The following is a 16,335-nucleotide window of genomic DNA, read 5'->3' on the forward strand; positions in this document are numbered from 1 at the left end:
GATGAGCATATTTGTGTCTTGAAATGGGTTTATGGCAAATTTTTGACAGGGTACCGTCGTTCTACAATTCCTGCTTTATGATTTATTTTTTTCAGAGGCCTCACTTAAGTGTGTTTTTCACACCCCACTGTCCGTCCCCGATTAAATGTTTGTCGCAGTTCCGGTCAAACATGCTGGCCATTTGTTATGAAACGTACGTTAGTCTTGATAAAGGTTATTTATTTTACAGTAATGTATAACAGTTAATTGGTTGAAATGATGATATGACTGAAACGTCAATTTTTTGGGGGAGGGGGGGGGGTTGAGGTTGTCTACTGATCGACCACAGAAATTAGCACAGGCTGGTCATGATGTAGAAAATCCAGAAGATATTACAACAGTTGTTGTCACGTTTAGCTGCTGTATCTTTTATTTGGTGTGAGATCAAACAGGATGCAGTACGGTTGCGACAAACTCTACATTGCCACTGTTAGTATCAACGAGTTGGCGGATGGTGCAATTTTTTTTGTGTGTGTGAAAATCGACATGCAATACCTCCATGGAAAAATATGTCTGTGATGGCGTTCAGGGCCTTTCTGTCGATATCTGTTGCCTTGTATTCAGGAATGGGTTCTTAACTCTTTTGTGACAGCGATGTATGGATGAGCAATAGCGCCAGCTTGATCTGGTCTTTTCTCATGCAAAACATAATGTTACATTTCCTGATGGATCCAGACTTAGTGGAGGGCCGCTTATGAAGCACGCTTATATCGCCTTTCTGAATTATTTGTTTATCCAATGGCGTTTGCCGTTTAGAAATTAAACACAATCACAAGTAGTAATCAGAACACGTGTCATTTGACAGGAAATTATAATTCAGCGACAGTTAAATTTATTGAGTCGAAGCAATATATCCCCTGCAAATAGTTGGACACGTATCACGAAAATGTTTTCTTGCAGTGTGCAGTCGAACAGACTTCCTAACACTTGATTGAAATTTCACCAGGGTCGATATTAGGCACAGCTTCATCAGCACAACCATTAATTTTTTCATCCTCGTATCTTAATAGCTTATACAAGTCAATTTCATCGGTAAATAGCAGAAACAAGCAGCTTCTATAAATGAGTGCGTTCACAGTACCGACTCATTAAATTCTACTGTATTTCCTCGCACTACATTGATTGGAGTCACGTCCATTTGTGACCCAGCTGTGACAAGATACTGTGACGTTCCTTTCACGAAGATGTACACGAAGATTTGTAGATTATGTCTTGGATCTGTTCATACTTTATGCAGAAATACAAAAATCGGATGAGCACTAAAATTTCGTAAAAGATTATATTTTTCACCTCAAGAGAGGCTCTGGATAACGTTGATCGCGGTCATTGATTTTAAGTTCAAATTAAGCGCAGTTGATTTCATTATTTTACTTGAGGCATCGCCGAGCGATACATCAAAATCATTGAGAGAGAGATTACGATAATCAAAAATAATTGCAAGTTGCAATAAACATGGCGGTATTAAGAAGACAATTTCAGCTTCCTGCCGTATGGTATGTCTGGCTCTTCTACTACTGTCATTGTATTGTCCTCGGACACCAAGCAGGCGCAGCCATTGTACGTTGCCTCTTCGATTAGTTTCACGACTACTTCGGCGACGAAGGATGGTGTGGAATTTGAACAGTACAAATCACATATTTTCTGTTTTACACTCTTCTACTTCCTTTTTGACTAGACAGTTAATTTTGGATAATAAATGTCACAGCGGAGGTCAGTTGTTTGCTAGTGCTAACAGGAAAAGATGGCGAAGTCTATCAGGCAAGGTGTAGATAGTAGATAGCTTCATGTTTGCACAAACGCATGTATGTCCCTATTTGCATAAGTACCAATGTCGAAAAGTTTGCATGCAAATTACTGATGTGAAGAAGAATACAATGATTGTACACCGTTTTCTAAAAGAGACTGATTTGATATGTCAGAACTGATAATTTCTCATCACTATATTGTTGCTCCTCTGCCATCGAAGGTGATCAAAGCGTAATATTTCAAAGTGTTTTCACAAAAGTCTGGAGATAGCTTTCTTTAAAACGCTAGAAGCCATTTCAACTACGGCTGATGTTTCCTTTGCGCACTTGGCATAGTTTATCTTTCGTTATAATAAGTACTATGGCAGTACTTGTTCAAAATAAGTCTAGGACCTTTGAATTGATTTTTTTCCTCTGAAATCGCCCACGCCAGAGAATATGATTAGTCAATATGGTCATATCTCTGTCGATACATTGACAATCCCTATGTTTCAACGGATAGACAACGAAAACAAGAACTCACTTGATAAAGGTCATTCCTGCCTGCAGCTGTTCTGTGTCTATTGTATATTTGCAAGTGTCTTTTAAATTTGCCCTAATTTCAGTGTCAACCCGCTCTGGGCATACAGCCGATACCCGTACGCCATTTTCCTCTACATTTGGCTCCTTCTGTAAACCGATGTAAATGTTCGAAAAAGGTATAACAGAAGCAATTAGTACTGTTCGGCCTTCATATAAAATACGAGCAAATGTCAGGTTTGAAATGGTTATAGGGAGTCTAAAATGACATTTTCTCTCCCTCATAAAAGTCTATTTAATATTTGTCGCAGGGGATCGTATTTCTTTCCTGTTTAAAGAAGATCGAGATAGTTTAGTTTATTCTTGTACTTCTGCGATTAAACACAACTGTTATAGAACATTTCATGCAACAACTTCATGCTTAATAGCTGTATAAAGATACGGAACAAGAGTGCTGGACGCCGTGGCATTTGCCAAATTCTTGGAGTCGCTGATATTGTTAACTCAATTAAATTGAGTTAACTCAATTTAAAGTTGATAATAGTAAACTCACTTAAACGTTTCCCATCACCAAACCGTGGGATGCGTGCAATCCCATAGACAAGAGTCTTTGGAACAGCGGTAGGAATCGAATACTTTCTTTAATGTCCTTATATAAAGGTAAAAAAATTTTTCAGGCACACATCTTCAGACTCTCAAATTGTATTAAGTCATTTCAAAGCTCTTGGAGGGAATCGAATTCCATCATCTTATCATGTGACTCTTCCGTCATTTTACTTTGTGGACGAAATGATGTTGAAGGAGTAAAAGTCAGTTGACCGTCCCAAACTTTACTTTCGATATTTCCCTGGCCAACGAAGAAGAATCGCCGCACAGACTTCAATCAACAGCCACTTGAAAAGTGTTGAAGCAAACTATTATTCCTAGATATGCTTTCAAAGGAAATTTTCAACAGAAGACCTACACCACACTGACATAATCCTCCAACGACCCAGTATATGGCACAAGATCACTAATTCACTTCCGGGTAACGAAGATAGTTCGGAAGAAAAATAGTGCAGACCTTGAAGTTTTGATATCTGCATGGATGCTTGTTTAGTTTGAACTTTAACGTCAAGAATTTTTGTAAAGATATTTTTCTGCCTGAATCAAAATGCAGACTGTTGTGAATAATGGCTGAAGCATTTGGTGGTAATATGAGGAGTTCTAGGGCTAATAGAAATCATAACAATAAGCCTGAAATTTGTCAAAAACACCACTGAGGGCGCTATTTTCATCGCTATCTCAAAATTTCCGTGGACTTGCCCACACGAAAAATTAATCAGTAGTCAAGCTGACATTGACCTAACACCTGTTAAGAGGATTCGTGCCGCTGAATGTTTTAAAATAGGAAAATGGAGCTCAACGCTACTGTGGTGGCCTATGGGAAATGAATTAGTGGTCTTGTGCCAATATAAGCTTGGTGCCATCGGGTCATGAATGTTTTGTTTCCAAAGAACGTTTCCTTATGGGAATGCAGATTCCACGTGATATGTTTCACTCGAAAGCCTTATCTTGTAATACTAATGCATTGTGTGGTTAATCGTCTTACAAAAATTAACTCTTCTTGTCTTTTTGAAGTATTTATTACTGGAAGGAGAACACCATGATCCTGACGAATAGGAGGCCATATAAACAAACTTAACCAGATATAGACTGAATATGCTCACGTGTTTTACAACAGGTTCGTTAATAGTAGTGCGCTTCACAGAACAATGAGATATATGTTATCACTATATGTAGCAGGTTTTTTCAACTTCGCACAGTACTCTCAGAGTTTAATCACTAATTACAAAACTTTATTTAATATGCAAATGAGCTGTTCATTAACTTGACACTACTCAATGCTTTATGGGACAATTAGATATCCATCAGATCAACATTTGTAGCACGTTTTATTTAATTTAATGCTGTAATTTTAGAGTAATGTCACTAATTACAAAGTTCATTAAATATGCAAATAAACCCTAAATTAACTTGACACTGTTCAATGATTCATAGCACAATTAAATGTTTATCAAATCAATATCTGTAGCACGTTTCACAAAATTTTGGTGCCGATACCTGATTACAAAGTTTATTAAATATGCAAATAAACCCTTAATTAACTTTACACTACTAAATGCTTTACAATACTGTTAGATATCTGTCGTATCAGTATGTGCAGCAGTTTTCATCACATTTGATGCAGTTATTTCGGAGTTATATGACTAATTATAAGACTTCATGAAATATGCAAATGAGCTAATTATTAACTTGACACTGCTCAATGCTTCTCAGTACAATTGGATATTTATCAGATCAACATCTCTAGCAAATTTCATCAAATTTAACGCTGTAATTTTGGATTAATATCACTAATTACAAAGTTCATTAAATATGCAAATGAACCCTTAATTAACTTCACACAACTAAATGCTTTACAACACAATTAGATATCTGTCGGATCAGTATCTGCAGCAGATTTCATCACATTTGGTGCAGTTATTTTGGAGTTATATCACTAATTACAAAACTTCATAAAATATGCAAATGACCTATTTGTCAACTTGACACTGCCAAATGCTTCTCAGTACAATTAGATATTTATCAAAACAATATCTGTACCCAATTTCACTGACTTAGGTGCTGTAATTTCAGAGTTATATACCTAATTACAAGGTTCATTAAATATGCAAATCAACCATTAATTAAAATCACACTACTAAATGCTTTACACTACAGTTAGATATCAGTCGGATCAGTATCTGCAGCAGATTTCATCACATTTGGTGAAGTTATATCGGAGTTATATGACTAATTACAAACCTTCATAAAATATGCAAATGAGCTATTATTAACTTGACACTGCCTAATGCTTCTAAGTATAATTAGATATATATCAGTTCAATATTTGTTGCAAGTTATCTCATTAATAACAAAAGTTCATTAAATATGCAAATGAGAAGATAATTGACATGACACTCACAGCATCATCATATTGTTCTGAGATTGTCATCTGTGAAAAGTTTCATGAAATTTTGTGCAGTATTTCTTGATATATGTCTACACTGTCATTACCGTCTCCATAGGGAAACCATTGTACGGAAAAAAACGATGTTGCATAACTTCATTAATATGCAAGCCACACTAACCAAAATCTAATCAGTTCTTGCAAGTAGCATATGGTACCTGTGTACCAATCTGACTTGAATCCCTTCAGGTGTTTTTGAGTTATCGTGTAAACAGACAGACACAGACACACACACACACACACACACACACACACGGACAGACAGACAGACATCGCTATGACAATAGCCCACGTGTTTACACACGTGAGCTAAAAATGACATAAAAGAATGTGGAAACGCGATATAAACAAATAAAAAAAGTTACATACAGCAACAGCCCTTGTGAACCCAACAACTCCATATTTTGCAGCAGTGTAGACAGGGGCTTTGTTAAAGGCAATAATACCTGGAAAAGGCAAAACAGGTGAAAAATGTCAGTTTCTTCTGTTACATGATTGAGAAAAGAGATAAATTGTCAATGAATTGTCACAAATTGAAACTATATTTAAACATGTTATTTGTACTCGCCATCGCCTCAGTTGTTACACTCCAAGCGATATCACTTAAATATATACAATTACAGTGCTACGGTTTATATTTGATATATACATGTTGAGTTTGTATTTAGGTAGTATGCGCCTTGAAAGTGAAAGACAATTTTTGTTTTAAACTTTTGTCAAAAAAATCTTTCGATCATTTACTTTTATAATCAAGAATGGAAATTGGGAGTCACCGTGCACGATGAAAAAATAATAGAAGTTTCGATTTTCGCAAAACAAAGACGGTATAGATACTGCTAACACCAAGATCTTTAAGTAGCCCCCACAAGTGATGTGTCAGAAAAGAATTGAAAAAGTTTGAGAGTCCGATTATCTGTCCTCGGAGGCGCATTCTACTGTAATTATTCTTGCCGGCACTAGATGCTGTGTTTATGACGACACCACCGTTCCCACATTTTGTATTCCCATGAGTTCCACTGCGAAGTAGGTTCCAGAGATCACCGGGATCTGCAAATTATATATTGAAGCTTATCAAATTAATTATAGTTTTGTAAATATTTGTAATGAAAATATACTTTCCATAATTTAAAGGAAATTATACATGGATGGATCATCATACCATTTACAAGTGGGGAGACAATAGCTTTGACACGATGTGATTATTTTGGTGTAACTGGATCGATAAAGAATTTCCGTATGTTTAAATGCGAGATATAGCCTTGTATAATAACGCAACGTTGATGTTGTGTTGTTGATATATACAGTCCTGTCTAGATTTCGATTCTATTGACAACAATAAGATCGGACATAACATTCGTTTAGGTGATATGACAAGGTCACGTTTATGGAAAGGCTTACAATTTAATTTGTCAACACACCGAATGTGAATGTAATATTGAATTTTATCAATATTGGTAAGTGAAGTCAGTCGACTTGTGAATAGATATTTTTATGATCCATTGGAACTTCACCATATATCGCATATATTGAAAGGCAATTTTATAATTGCGCATTTCCTGACCCCTGCAGGTAAACACATACTCTTAGGATTTAACCAATGTCTGTCAGCAGCAACAATGTTTGGTATATAAAACAATGGTAGAATGGGCCACTTTGGAATATGGAAAAATTAGTTTTCAAATTTATTTTTGCTTAGGAAGTGTAATTAGCAAAAATACTGACATGACGATCACAACGTGACAAAGGTTGGCAGGTGAATTTTATACGAAACGTTAACGAAGAAAAGGACATTTTTTCTGGCAAACTTACTAGAATAATCGTTTCCGCTAGCAAGTTTTCTATTATGTTTTCGATTCTTTATTTTAAATTTTTGACATGAGCTCGATTCGTTCCGTTGATGCCGATTGTATATTTTGAATAATTGTACCAGGAGCGAAACTCTGCCATAATTTTGTTATATCTGTCATTGATTTAAAATTAAGCGATGTACGTATTCATTGCTTCGATATAAAGTTTGTGTGTGCGATGTGTGATAGTTGAGTGTGCGAGCGTGAGTGCTTCTCAACTCTACAACGTGTGGAGAAGTCGCAGTCAGAAAAATGTAACAACTTAGCTCAGTGATTAAACCACTCTTTAAGAGAGTGTGGATTTGGCCGAGCGGTTCTGTCTGTTGCTTTTCCGCTAGGTGACTGGGTGCCGTATGTTGTGGGTTCGAACCCCGAATGAAGACACTGTATTGTAACTGATTGTGAATGAGGCGATCCTACAAATAAATATTTTGAGGAAAGAAGCTATTGCCTAACATTATTGTTCCTTTGATGATCTATTACTTCTTTCAATAAATCATCTACAACGTTCTTCTTTTCCATACAATTCTACTCCTCCCCTAAAAACTTCTTGAACAATGCTAGTCGTCAAAAATATTCGAAACAGCCCCCTCTACAGGTTATAGGGAAGTGTTATTCCGCTCATGACAGGCTAACGGGGTTTGTCCGTGTTAGCGCTGTGGTTTGTTACGGGTTGAAAAATGTTAAAATGTCATTCCAACTTAAAGATTACACAGGAATTTTATTGTAAACAGTTTGAGATTCCGCCATTTCATAGATTGATAACTTCAGAATTATGAAGAAAACCAACAAGACATTAACAATAAACGGCAGCTTTTTTCGTTGGCTGTACAGTGCGGCCAATACATAATACTCAAACCGTGACGCCCTATACTCAAACAAACCTAGGGGGAAATGAATGAGAATTACCGGATTGGTAGTAATCGTCTTGACGGGTTTGTATTCATTGCAGATACCTGCATTGTTGCATACAATGTCGAGTCGGCCAAATGTCTTTTTTATGTCCTCGAAGGCAGCTGCAGAGGGGTAAAAAAGACACGATTTTTTCATTCAAGTATTCACATAATGATTTAGTAAAGAGATGAAGCTCATATAAATGACAACATTGGCAATATTGCAAGGAAAAACCAACTATATAAAATCCATGTAAAATCTGAAGTAACACTTGAGCTAGTTATATGAAACCTACATGTAACTTCAAACGAAAAGGAGGTAATTTAACCGTGGTCTTCAAACTAACATTTTAGCTGTTCGTTATTGGTGACGTCACACTTCACAAAAACGACCGTTTCATCCCCAAAAGTCTTCTGAAGCGAGGCTGCGACTTCCTGTCCGTTAATGGAATCGATGTCCACGATGCCGACTCCCTGGAGAGAAAGGGATATGTTCATAAAGTTCTTGTACTTCGCCCCTCGAAATTGAAAGACTTCAACTTTTTGCTGAAATTTCCCCCAGGCAAACTTTCAACCACTCTCTTTCAGTATGAAAAATAAGGGGTCATCGTGTAAATTTTGGAAATAGTGAAAACAAGTAACCCAACATTATAGAACTAACGGGCGACGCGCTGACCATTAACGTTTATTTATAGACAAGGGCGAGAGGAAAGCAAAAAATAACGGGCGAGGCGAGTAATATATTGTGTTTTTAGTGAATAATGTTTTGCCTGAGAAGTTTTTTTCTTTTTACAGTGCAGTACAGTTGAATGTGCCGTAGAATGAGTGCGTGTTGGATGTAGCAATATCCTCTCAACTTTTTCATAGCTGTTTAAACCTAGCATCTGGATGCATGACTTGAAGGTGGATTTTAGAATCTGCTGCTCACAAGGTAAAGATGTCCAAAGAGTGTACATTTATAAGCCAGTTTAGAAAGATTCATTTGCGTACAATACAGTGAGGAGAAGCAGCACAATGATGTCATGTACCACATGTTGTGTGATCATTGCTTTGAAAAAGACACTGTCAGGAATTACAATCATCTAACTTCCCAGAAATGTTACTAGGGCAACGATATGTCTGCTGTTGCTAAGGCAACAGTTACCATGCCCTAGATATTAAACCTCCCCCCAAGCTTGGTGCACACTCCATACAAATAAAATTAAAATGACTTCTACATTCTCTGTGCAAACTTGGTGCAATGTTCATCACACTCTCCACACATACTTGCTACTAACTTGGCCAATTTTTGAATCAAAGTGTATATAATTGACTAGCAAGATTGGTGCTTGTTTGGATGTCAGAATTTGTATCAAGTATGTGACAAATAAGGAATGCAAACTTGTGGCAACTTTTGATCTTTCTTAAGGGAAGTCAATGATGTCAGTATGCATCAATTTGTTATAAACATTTGATAAATTAAGTTTTGGCATGTAATCAAAGTGTTTTGATTATATTCTCACCGAGTTACTCTGCTAACTTTAAATGATGAAAATACAAAGTGAAGAGACAAATCGCATTTTTACTCCCCTTAACATCAATGATGCCAGCAAAATTTTAAAAAAAGTAATATGTTTACACATACATTATGCAAACATATGTAAGGACATAGTGTATTTTCATGGCTGAAATGTCCATTTTCATCTATTTTAAGGGAACATGTACAACAATAACAGAACGCCACAACCTCAGCGCATGATCTGTAGGTATAGAAGTAATTTTCACTGGCTAAAGAAAGCCAACTGCAGTATATCATGAAAATAACTTATATACCCTAAAGATCGTGCAGTGAGTTAGTGGTTTGAACTTGTCACAGTCAAATAGCTTATTGGTCCTCAAACATTTATCATGAGACTGTGTATGTTGAAACCTCAAATGATATATTTTCATAAATTTCCAAGGAGTAACTGTTGGCGTTTGTAAGAGCTGCCAGGTTGAGTCGTGTTTCATAGGTAAGTACTTCCAAAATTTGTATTAGAAAGCTGTTAATGTTGAAACTTCAAATACACATATTATACTAAATGTGTTATCCTAATTTGTATATATCTTAATTTAATACAGATCCATCGCACAGTAAATAGATAATCCATGTCAAATATCATATGTTTTGTGTCATATTGCCTCCAATGCATAAGGTATAGGCTGAGCTATGTATAACAGGAGAATTCTTCCCAAATTTTTATGTTAAGGTCAGTGAAATTGGATCTTTATATAAATAGAGCACAATAAATGTATCTACTAAGAATATCTTACTTTGATATAAATCCATCATGAAGTAAATATGAAGTAATCAACTAGAGTATGTTTTGTGTCATGTGGCCCATGATGATTAGCCATATAAGCATGTCCCATAGGTCCATGTCTCGTAGGTAAAATGTCCAAAAACTTTATTAGATGGCTATTAATATTGACATTGAAATACTGTGAACTAAGGCTGCATTCACAAACACCCCTCTGGAGGACGGAGAATCAATGGGAAGATTTGAAAATATCAAGGGTATGTTGGGACGGGGTATTGGACGGCTTTTGGTACTCAAAGGGGACTCAAAACAAAACTCTGATTGATATGAAATTGGTTACTGGACTTGAATTCAATTTTAACGATAACAATGCTGACTTCAAACACTTATATTATACTAAATGTGTTTTCCTAAATAGATCTTAATTTGATACAGATTCATCACATAGTAAATATATAATCTAGGTCAACAATTATATGTTTTGTGTCATATTGCCTCCAATGTATAAGGTATAGGCTAAGCTATGTCTAACAGGTGAACTCTTCCCAATGTTTTATTTGAAGGCCTTTGAAATTGAATATTTATATAATTATAGCACATTAAATGTACCTACTAAAATATCTGAATTTGATATAAATCCATCATGAAGTAAATATAAAGTAATCAACTAGAGTATGTTTTGTGTCATGTGGCCCCTGATGATTAAGCCATAAAAGCATGTCTCATAGGTCCATGTCTCATAGGTAAACATGTCCCAAAATGTTATTTCTACCTGGCTGTTGATATTGATATTGAAATAGTGTGAACTAAGGTTACATCCATATACACCCCTCTGGAGGACGGAGAATCAATGGGAATATTTGAAAATATCAAGGATATGTTAGGAGGGGGCATTTGACGGCTTTTTGGACTCAAAGGGGACTCAAAACAAAAGTCTCTGATTGATATGAAATTGGTGTTTGGGTTTGGCTAATTGTCTGGAGGATTTGTCATATGTGTATCTCCCTGCAAAGTCCAGTTTTTTGCTCACGTGTTCACACACGTGAGCATATGTCGCAGCGATGTCTGTTTGTGTGTCTGTGTGTCTGTCTTTCTGTCTGTGAGTGTGTCTGTCTGTCTGTGTGTGTGCTCGATATCTCAAAAACGGCTAATTAGATCTGAATCAAATCTGGAACATAGATTCAGTTTGCAAATGGCAAGAACTGAATAGTTTTTGACGGGTGTGACTGTCTTACTTTTTGCTCATTTGCATAATTAATGATTTTTGAAAAAAAGGATATATATTGACAACGACTGCCCACAATCTGATGAGATTTGCTACAAATGTTGATCATACCAAGATATATCAGCCGTGAAAGTTATTAAGGGCTGTCATAAAAGATAATGGATAATTTGCATATTTAATGAACTTTCATAATTAGGGATATATCTGATTTGACTTGATCAAAATTGACAAAACTGGGTCTGTATATTGAAGATACTGATTTAACATTATTAAAATTCATTAAGCATTTTTACTTTATCAAACTCTTAATTTGCATATTTAATGAACTTTTGAAATTAGGGATATTTATTTGAATTGACAACCAAAATTGATGAAACTTACTACGTACATTAATGATACTATGATATAACATTGTTGAAAGTCATTAAGCATTTTTACTTCAGCCAAATACTTATTTGTATATTTAATAAACTCTCCTTAATTAGATAACATATCTGAATTGACTCAACCAAAGTTGATTAAACTTGCTATTTACATTGAAGATACTTTGATATAACATTATTGAAAATCATTAAGCAGTTTTACTTCAGCCAATTCCTTATCTACATATTTAATGAACTTCACTAATTAGGGATATATATCTGAATTGACTCGACCGAAGTTGATGCCTCTTGCTACATATATTGAAGATACTATAAAACAACATTATTGAAAGTCATTTAACTTTTTTACTTCAGCCAATTCCTAATTTGCATATTTAATGAACTTTCCTAATTAGGGATATTTATCTGTATTGACTAGACCAAATTTGATGAAACTTGCTGTGTACATTAAAGATACTATAATACAACATTGAAAGTCATTAACAATTTTTACTTTAGTCAATTCCCTATTTGCAAATTTAAATTTTTAATTAAGGATATTTATCTGTCTTGACTTGACCAAAGTTGACGAATTGTTTTGTACATTCAAAAGACTATGATACGACATTATTGAAAGTCATATAACATTTTTACTTCAGCCAATTCCTAATTTGCATATTGTAATGAACTTTCCTGATTGGGGATATATACTTGGATTTAGAATTAATCTATAGTGAATATTATTCATTATGTTGATCATAACACTTTCAATGAAGTTGCAAACATGTGTCAAAGGTTCAAATTTACACATAACTGCAATTTATAATGATACACGTGAGCATTTTCAGTTCATATCTGGTTAACTAATCAACCAGACATATTGTGGAGTCAGCATTGTTATTGTTAAAAATTGAATTCAAGTCCATACTAGAATTCCTTTATCATCAATAACAATAATTATGGTCTTTACTCATGCACATAGAGTGTTTGCAAAACAGACTATTGTTATTCTAGCATGATGTTGGGAATAAAACAAGAAACTGCAGTTGATACACAGAACAAAACATACATGATTTTCCAAAAGTCAAACCAAATCTCCCTCTAACACAAATGTGTTGTGTCTAGTTTTCCTGACAGATGATGGAAGTCATCCTATTTGTAAACGTTTTTTATGTGACCACAAAAGGGACAGTAGCTTTAATGTTTACCTTCATTTATACTTTGGCTTGTAATTGTACACATAGAGCACTATTGTTAGTCCTCGCGGATGAAGTTAAGGGGACTTATTGTTAGGGTTGTGTCTGTCCGTCGGTCTGGCTCTCCATCCATGCAGATATCTCAGACATGCCTGAGTCAATTCCTTTCAAACTTGGCACAAGGATAGTACACTATAGCATACATATGCATGTCAATTGTGTGTTATACATAATTAGTGATTTTTGGAATGAGCTCTGTTTATTAAGGGACTGCGTCAACTTTAAATTTAACTTTGTACAGATGTTGGTCACACAAAGTTTCAATAGCACACAAACAAATTTGTCAATACTGTGTCAAATGATCGCAAATGTGCATATTTACTGATTTTTCATGATTCCGGTAATAGTCAAGAAATATTAACTCAAATTTGATGAAACTTTTTACAGATGTTCATATACAAGAGCTGTAACAGTGTGCAAGAGACATTAAGCAGGATCTTGTCAATTAATTTCCAATTTGCATATTTGATGAATTTTCGTAATTAGGTTGATATGTTTAGAAATTAGGTCGCGAATTTCATGAAAACTTGTACAGATGTTGATCTTTCAATGCTCTAATAGTGTTCAAAGACATTTAGAAGTATCTTGTCAATTAATTGCTGATTTGCATATTTAATTAACTTTCCTAATAGTGTGCTCTGATAAGAAATATTGCATCAAAATTAAATAAATAATGATAGCACAGATGTTAATCACTCTGTACTCTAATACTGTGAAAAGACATTCAAAAGTAACATGTCATTTAATTGCTAATTTGCATATTGAATACATTTTCACAATAAGTGTGATATGTCTAGAAATACTGCAGCACACTTGATGAGAATTGGTACAGTTGTTGATTTCAAAGTGCTGTAATGGCATGCAAAGACATTTCAGGCGTATCATGAAAATTAATTGCTGATTTGCATATTTAATGAATTTTCGTAATTAGGCTGATATATCAAGAAAAGCTTCATCAAATTTGTTAAAACTTGGTATAGATGTTGAGCTAATGTTGCTTTAACACTATATTGTGTCATTGTTAAATTTTGGTAGTGATCAAACCTTTTTAGATGGGGCCTTTGAAAATTGATATATCTGGCCACCAAATAGTTGCCATGGAAATAGGCTGTATGAGCATAAAGACCACTTTTATTTATGACAACCTATCAAAAAAATGTATTTGAAGGTTTTGTTGCATTTTAAGCAATACTCAATGACATTTGACTAAAATTGATGATTTGATACCACAATGGTTGCCATAGAAACAGGCTGCATGTGCATAAAGATCACTATGTTTATTATAACAAATCGAAACTTTTTTGAAATTTTTGTTGCTTTCTAAGCCATCTTAAATGGCACTTGATAATAATGATATTTTGAACCACAAAATGGTTGCCATGGAAACATGAAGGATCAAAACGGATATAATTTTCATTCGTTTCGGCTAAAAATACACCTATGCTAAAATTGTCGTGAAAATCGTACCGATCGTTATTAGGATTATTATAATTATGTAATACTTTATTTTATTATTATTATTATTATTATTATTATTATTATTATTATTATTATTATTATTATTATTATTATTATTATTATTTCACCGTATGGTTTTCCTCTGTCTCGTTGGTAAGCCCTTTTTCGAAAGATTGAACAGGGGTCACCCAGTGTGTTTTTGGGGTTTTTTTAGGGGAGGGGCAGCCACTTTTTGATGTCCGCAGAAAAATAATCCACCAACACCCTCCTGGCCGAAGAAACTGACCACTCCCTTGGGTCATCACCTCGGATAGTTCACCTCTGGTGACCTCTAGAGCAAATGACCTCGTTTCCAGTGACTTAGTTCTAATTCAAAATCGTCCGGCCTTTCACAGTGTAAGTATTGTCCCAGTAGTCGATGGATACATCAAACATAACCATGGAGGCATCACGCAATTACTCTCCTTCGTATAATTGATGAATATCCGAAGACAGACAACGGTTAGACAGACAGATATGTATTAGATGCTAACGTAGTTATTGGTTTGACCCTGTTCAAAACTAAATGGTTGTAGGTTTGACTCAAGACATTCTAGATTCACTGGCAAGTAGTTCACCTGTTTCTTACTCGCGCTTGATGATTAGTGAAGTAAACGGAGCAACACCAACTTGGTAAGGCCATGGAGTAGTGTGACCTCACTTGACACTGCGATTGCAAATGCTTAATTTTGAACCTTGATTGAACAGTGCGACTTCATTATTAAAAATACACTTACCTTCGCTTCCTTGCATAGCAGTATTTCCACTATGGCTTTACCAATACCATTGGCGCCACCTGTGACCAGTGCTGCTTTACCAGATATGTCCATGTTGTATGCATGCACCGCCATCTTGCACGCTGTCGATTATGATCTAGAGTTGTGTTATTGAATAATGTAAAGTCAACTCTATCTGAGTCTAGGTACACGTACATTAGCTCTGTGGCTGACGGGGTTGATTTGGGCGCACTGTCGCACGTTTTGGAAAATTTTACTGATAAATCTACTACGAATAAGAAAACTTTGAATTAGAGGCCATGGACAGCAAGCGAGGGTTTTTGGTCGCGGATATGAGACCTCTGGAGTAAAAAATTAGCACATCCGGGAAAATCCGAGAGAAGTGAGGTGATTATTTCAACCAAATATGCTAATCTTCACCCCAGAGGACTTACATCCCCAACCACATACCCGAGTGCACCGTACCGTTTATAACCCCATTATAATATAATAAGGATAAATACAAGTGAACAATGTCGTTATTTAGGACAAGACGTAACGAATATAGGGTTTACGAGCCCAGCCTCAACGCAAACTCTAAAAAAACGTGTCGGAATGTGCGCGCGTGTAGAGTTGATACCATGCCAACACAGTAGCCCAACACTTCGATTAAACATCAAACTTGGAGAATTTTACTTGATATCGCTCAAAAAGAACTTTTGAAAAATGTTGTTTTATCGCCGTCGTTGTTTGTACAAATTTTGTGAGTTCATCAAGCTGACGTTCATCAAGTTGATTATTATAATAATATAATTTTAGGTCGTTAAAATGAGCTATGCAAAATTTGGTGCACTGAATGTTAAGATTCTTTGGATGGTTTAGCAAGACGCCCTTTGTAGGTGATA

At 35.4% G+C, this 16,335-nt stretch overlaps 1 protein-coding gene across 1 annotated transcript; it reads right to left on the bottom strand.

The window, feature by feature from the left end:
* Nucleotides 1-6,324: 6,324 nt before the first annotated feature.
* Nucleotides 6,325-15,731, bottom strand: LOC139138034 (15-hydroxyprostaglandin dehydrogenase [NAD(+)]-like). The gene is made up of 4 exons (XM_070706255.1): nt 15,452-15,731; nt 8,443-8,569; nt 8,112-8,218; nt 6,325-6,402 (listed from the first exon to the last, which is right to left on the bottom strand). Exons 1-4 carry the CDS (start codon nt 15,563-15,565, stop codon nt 6,325-6,327), a joined length of 426 nt encoding a protein of 141 aa, XP_070562356.1. The 5' UTR covers nt 15,566-15,731.
* Between the last annotated feature and the right edge of the window lie 604 nt (nt 15,732-16,335).

The sequence above is a fragment of the Ptychodera flava genome, chromosome 8 (assembly GCF_041260155.1).
Source record: "Ptychodera flava strain L36383 chromosome 8, AS_Pfla_20210202, whole genome shotgun sequence".
Lineage (NCBI taxonomy): Eukaryota > Metazoa > Hemichordata > Enteropneusta > Ptychoderidae > Ptychodera > Ptychodera flava.

What these genes read in the sequence shown, in the direction of transcription:
- LOC139138034 (XM_070706255.1), bottom strand. Translation starts at nt 15,565, where the DNA reads ATGGCGGTGCATGCATACAACATGGACATATCTGGTAAAGCAGCACTG. An exon ending in TGCTATGCAAGGAAGCGAAG is followed by an intron (nt 8,570 to 15,451) that starts GTAAGTGTATTT and finishes CTTTCTCTCCAG; the next exon opens with GGAGTCGGCATCGTGGACAT. An exon ending in AGACGATTACTACCAATCCG is followed by an intron (nt 6,403 to 8,111) that starts GTAATTCTCATT and finishes TATAATTTGCAG; the next exon opens with ATCCCGGTGATCTCTGGAAC.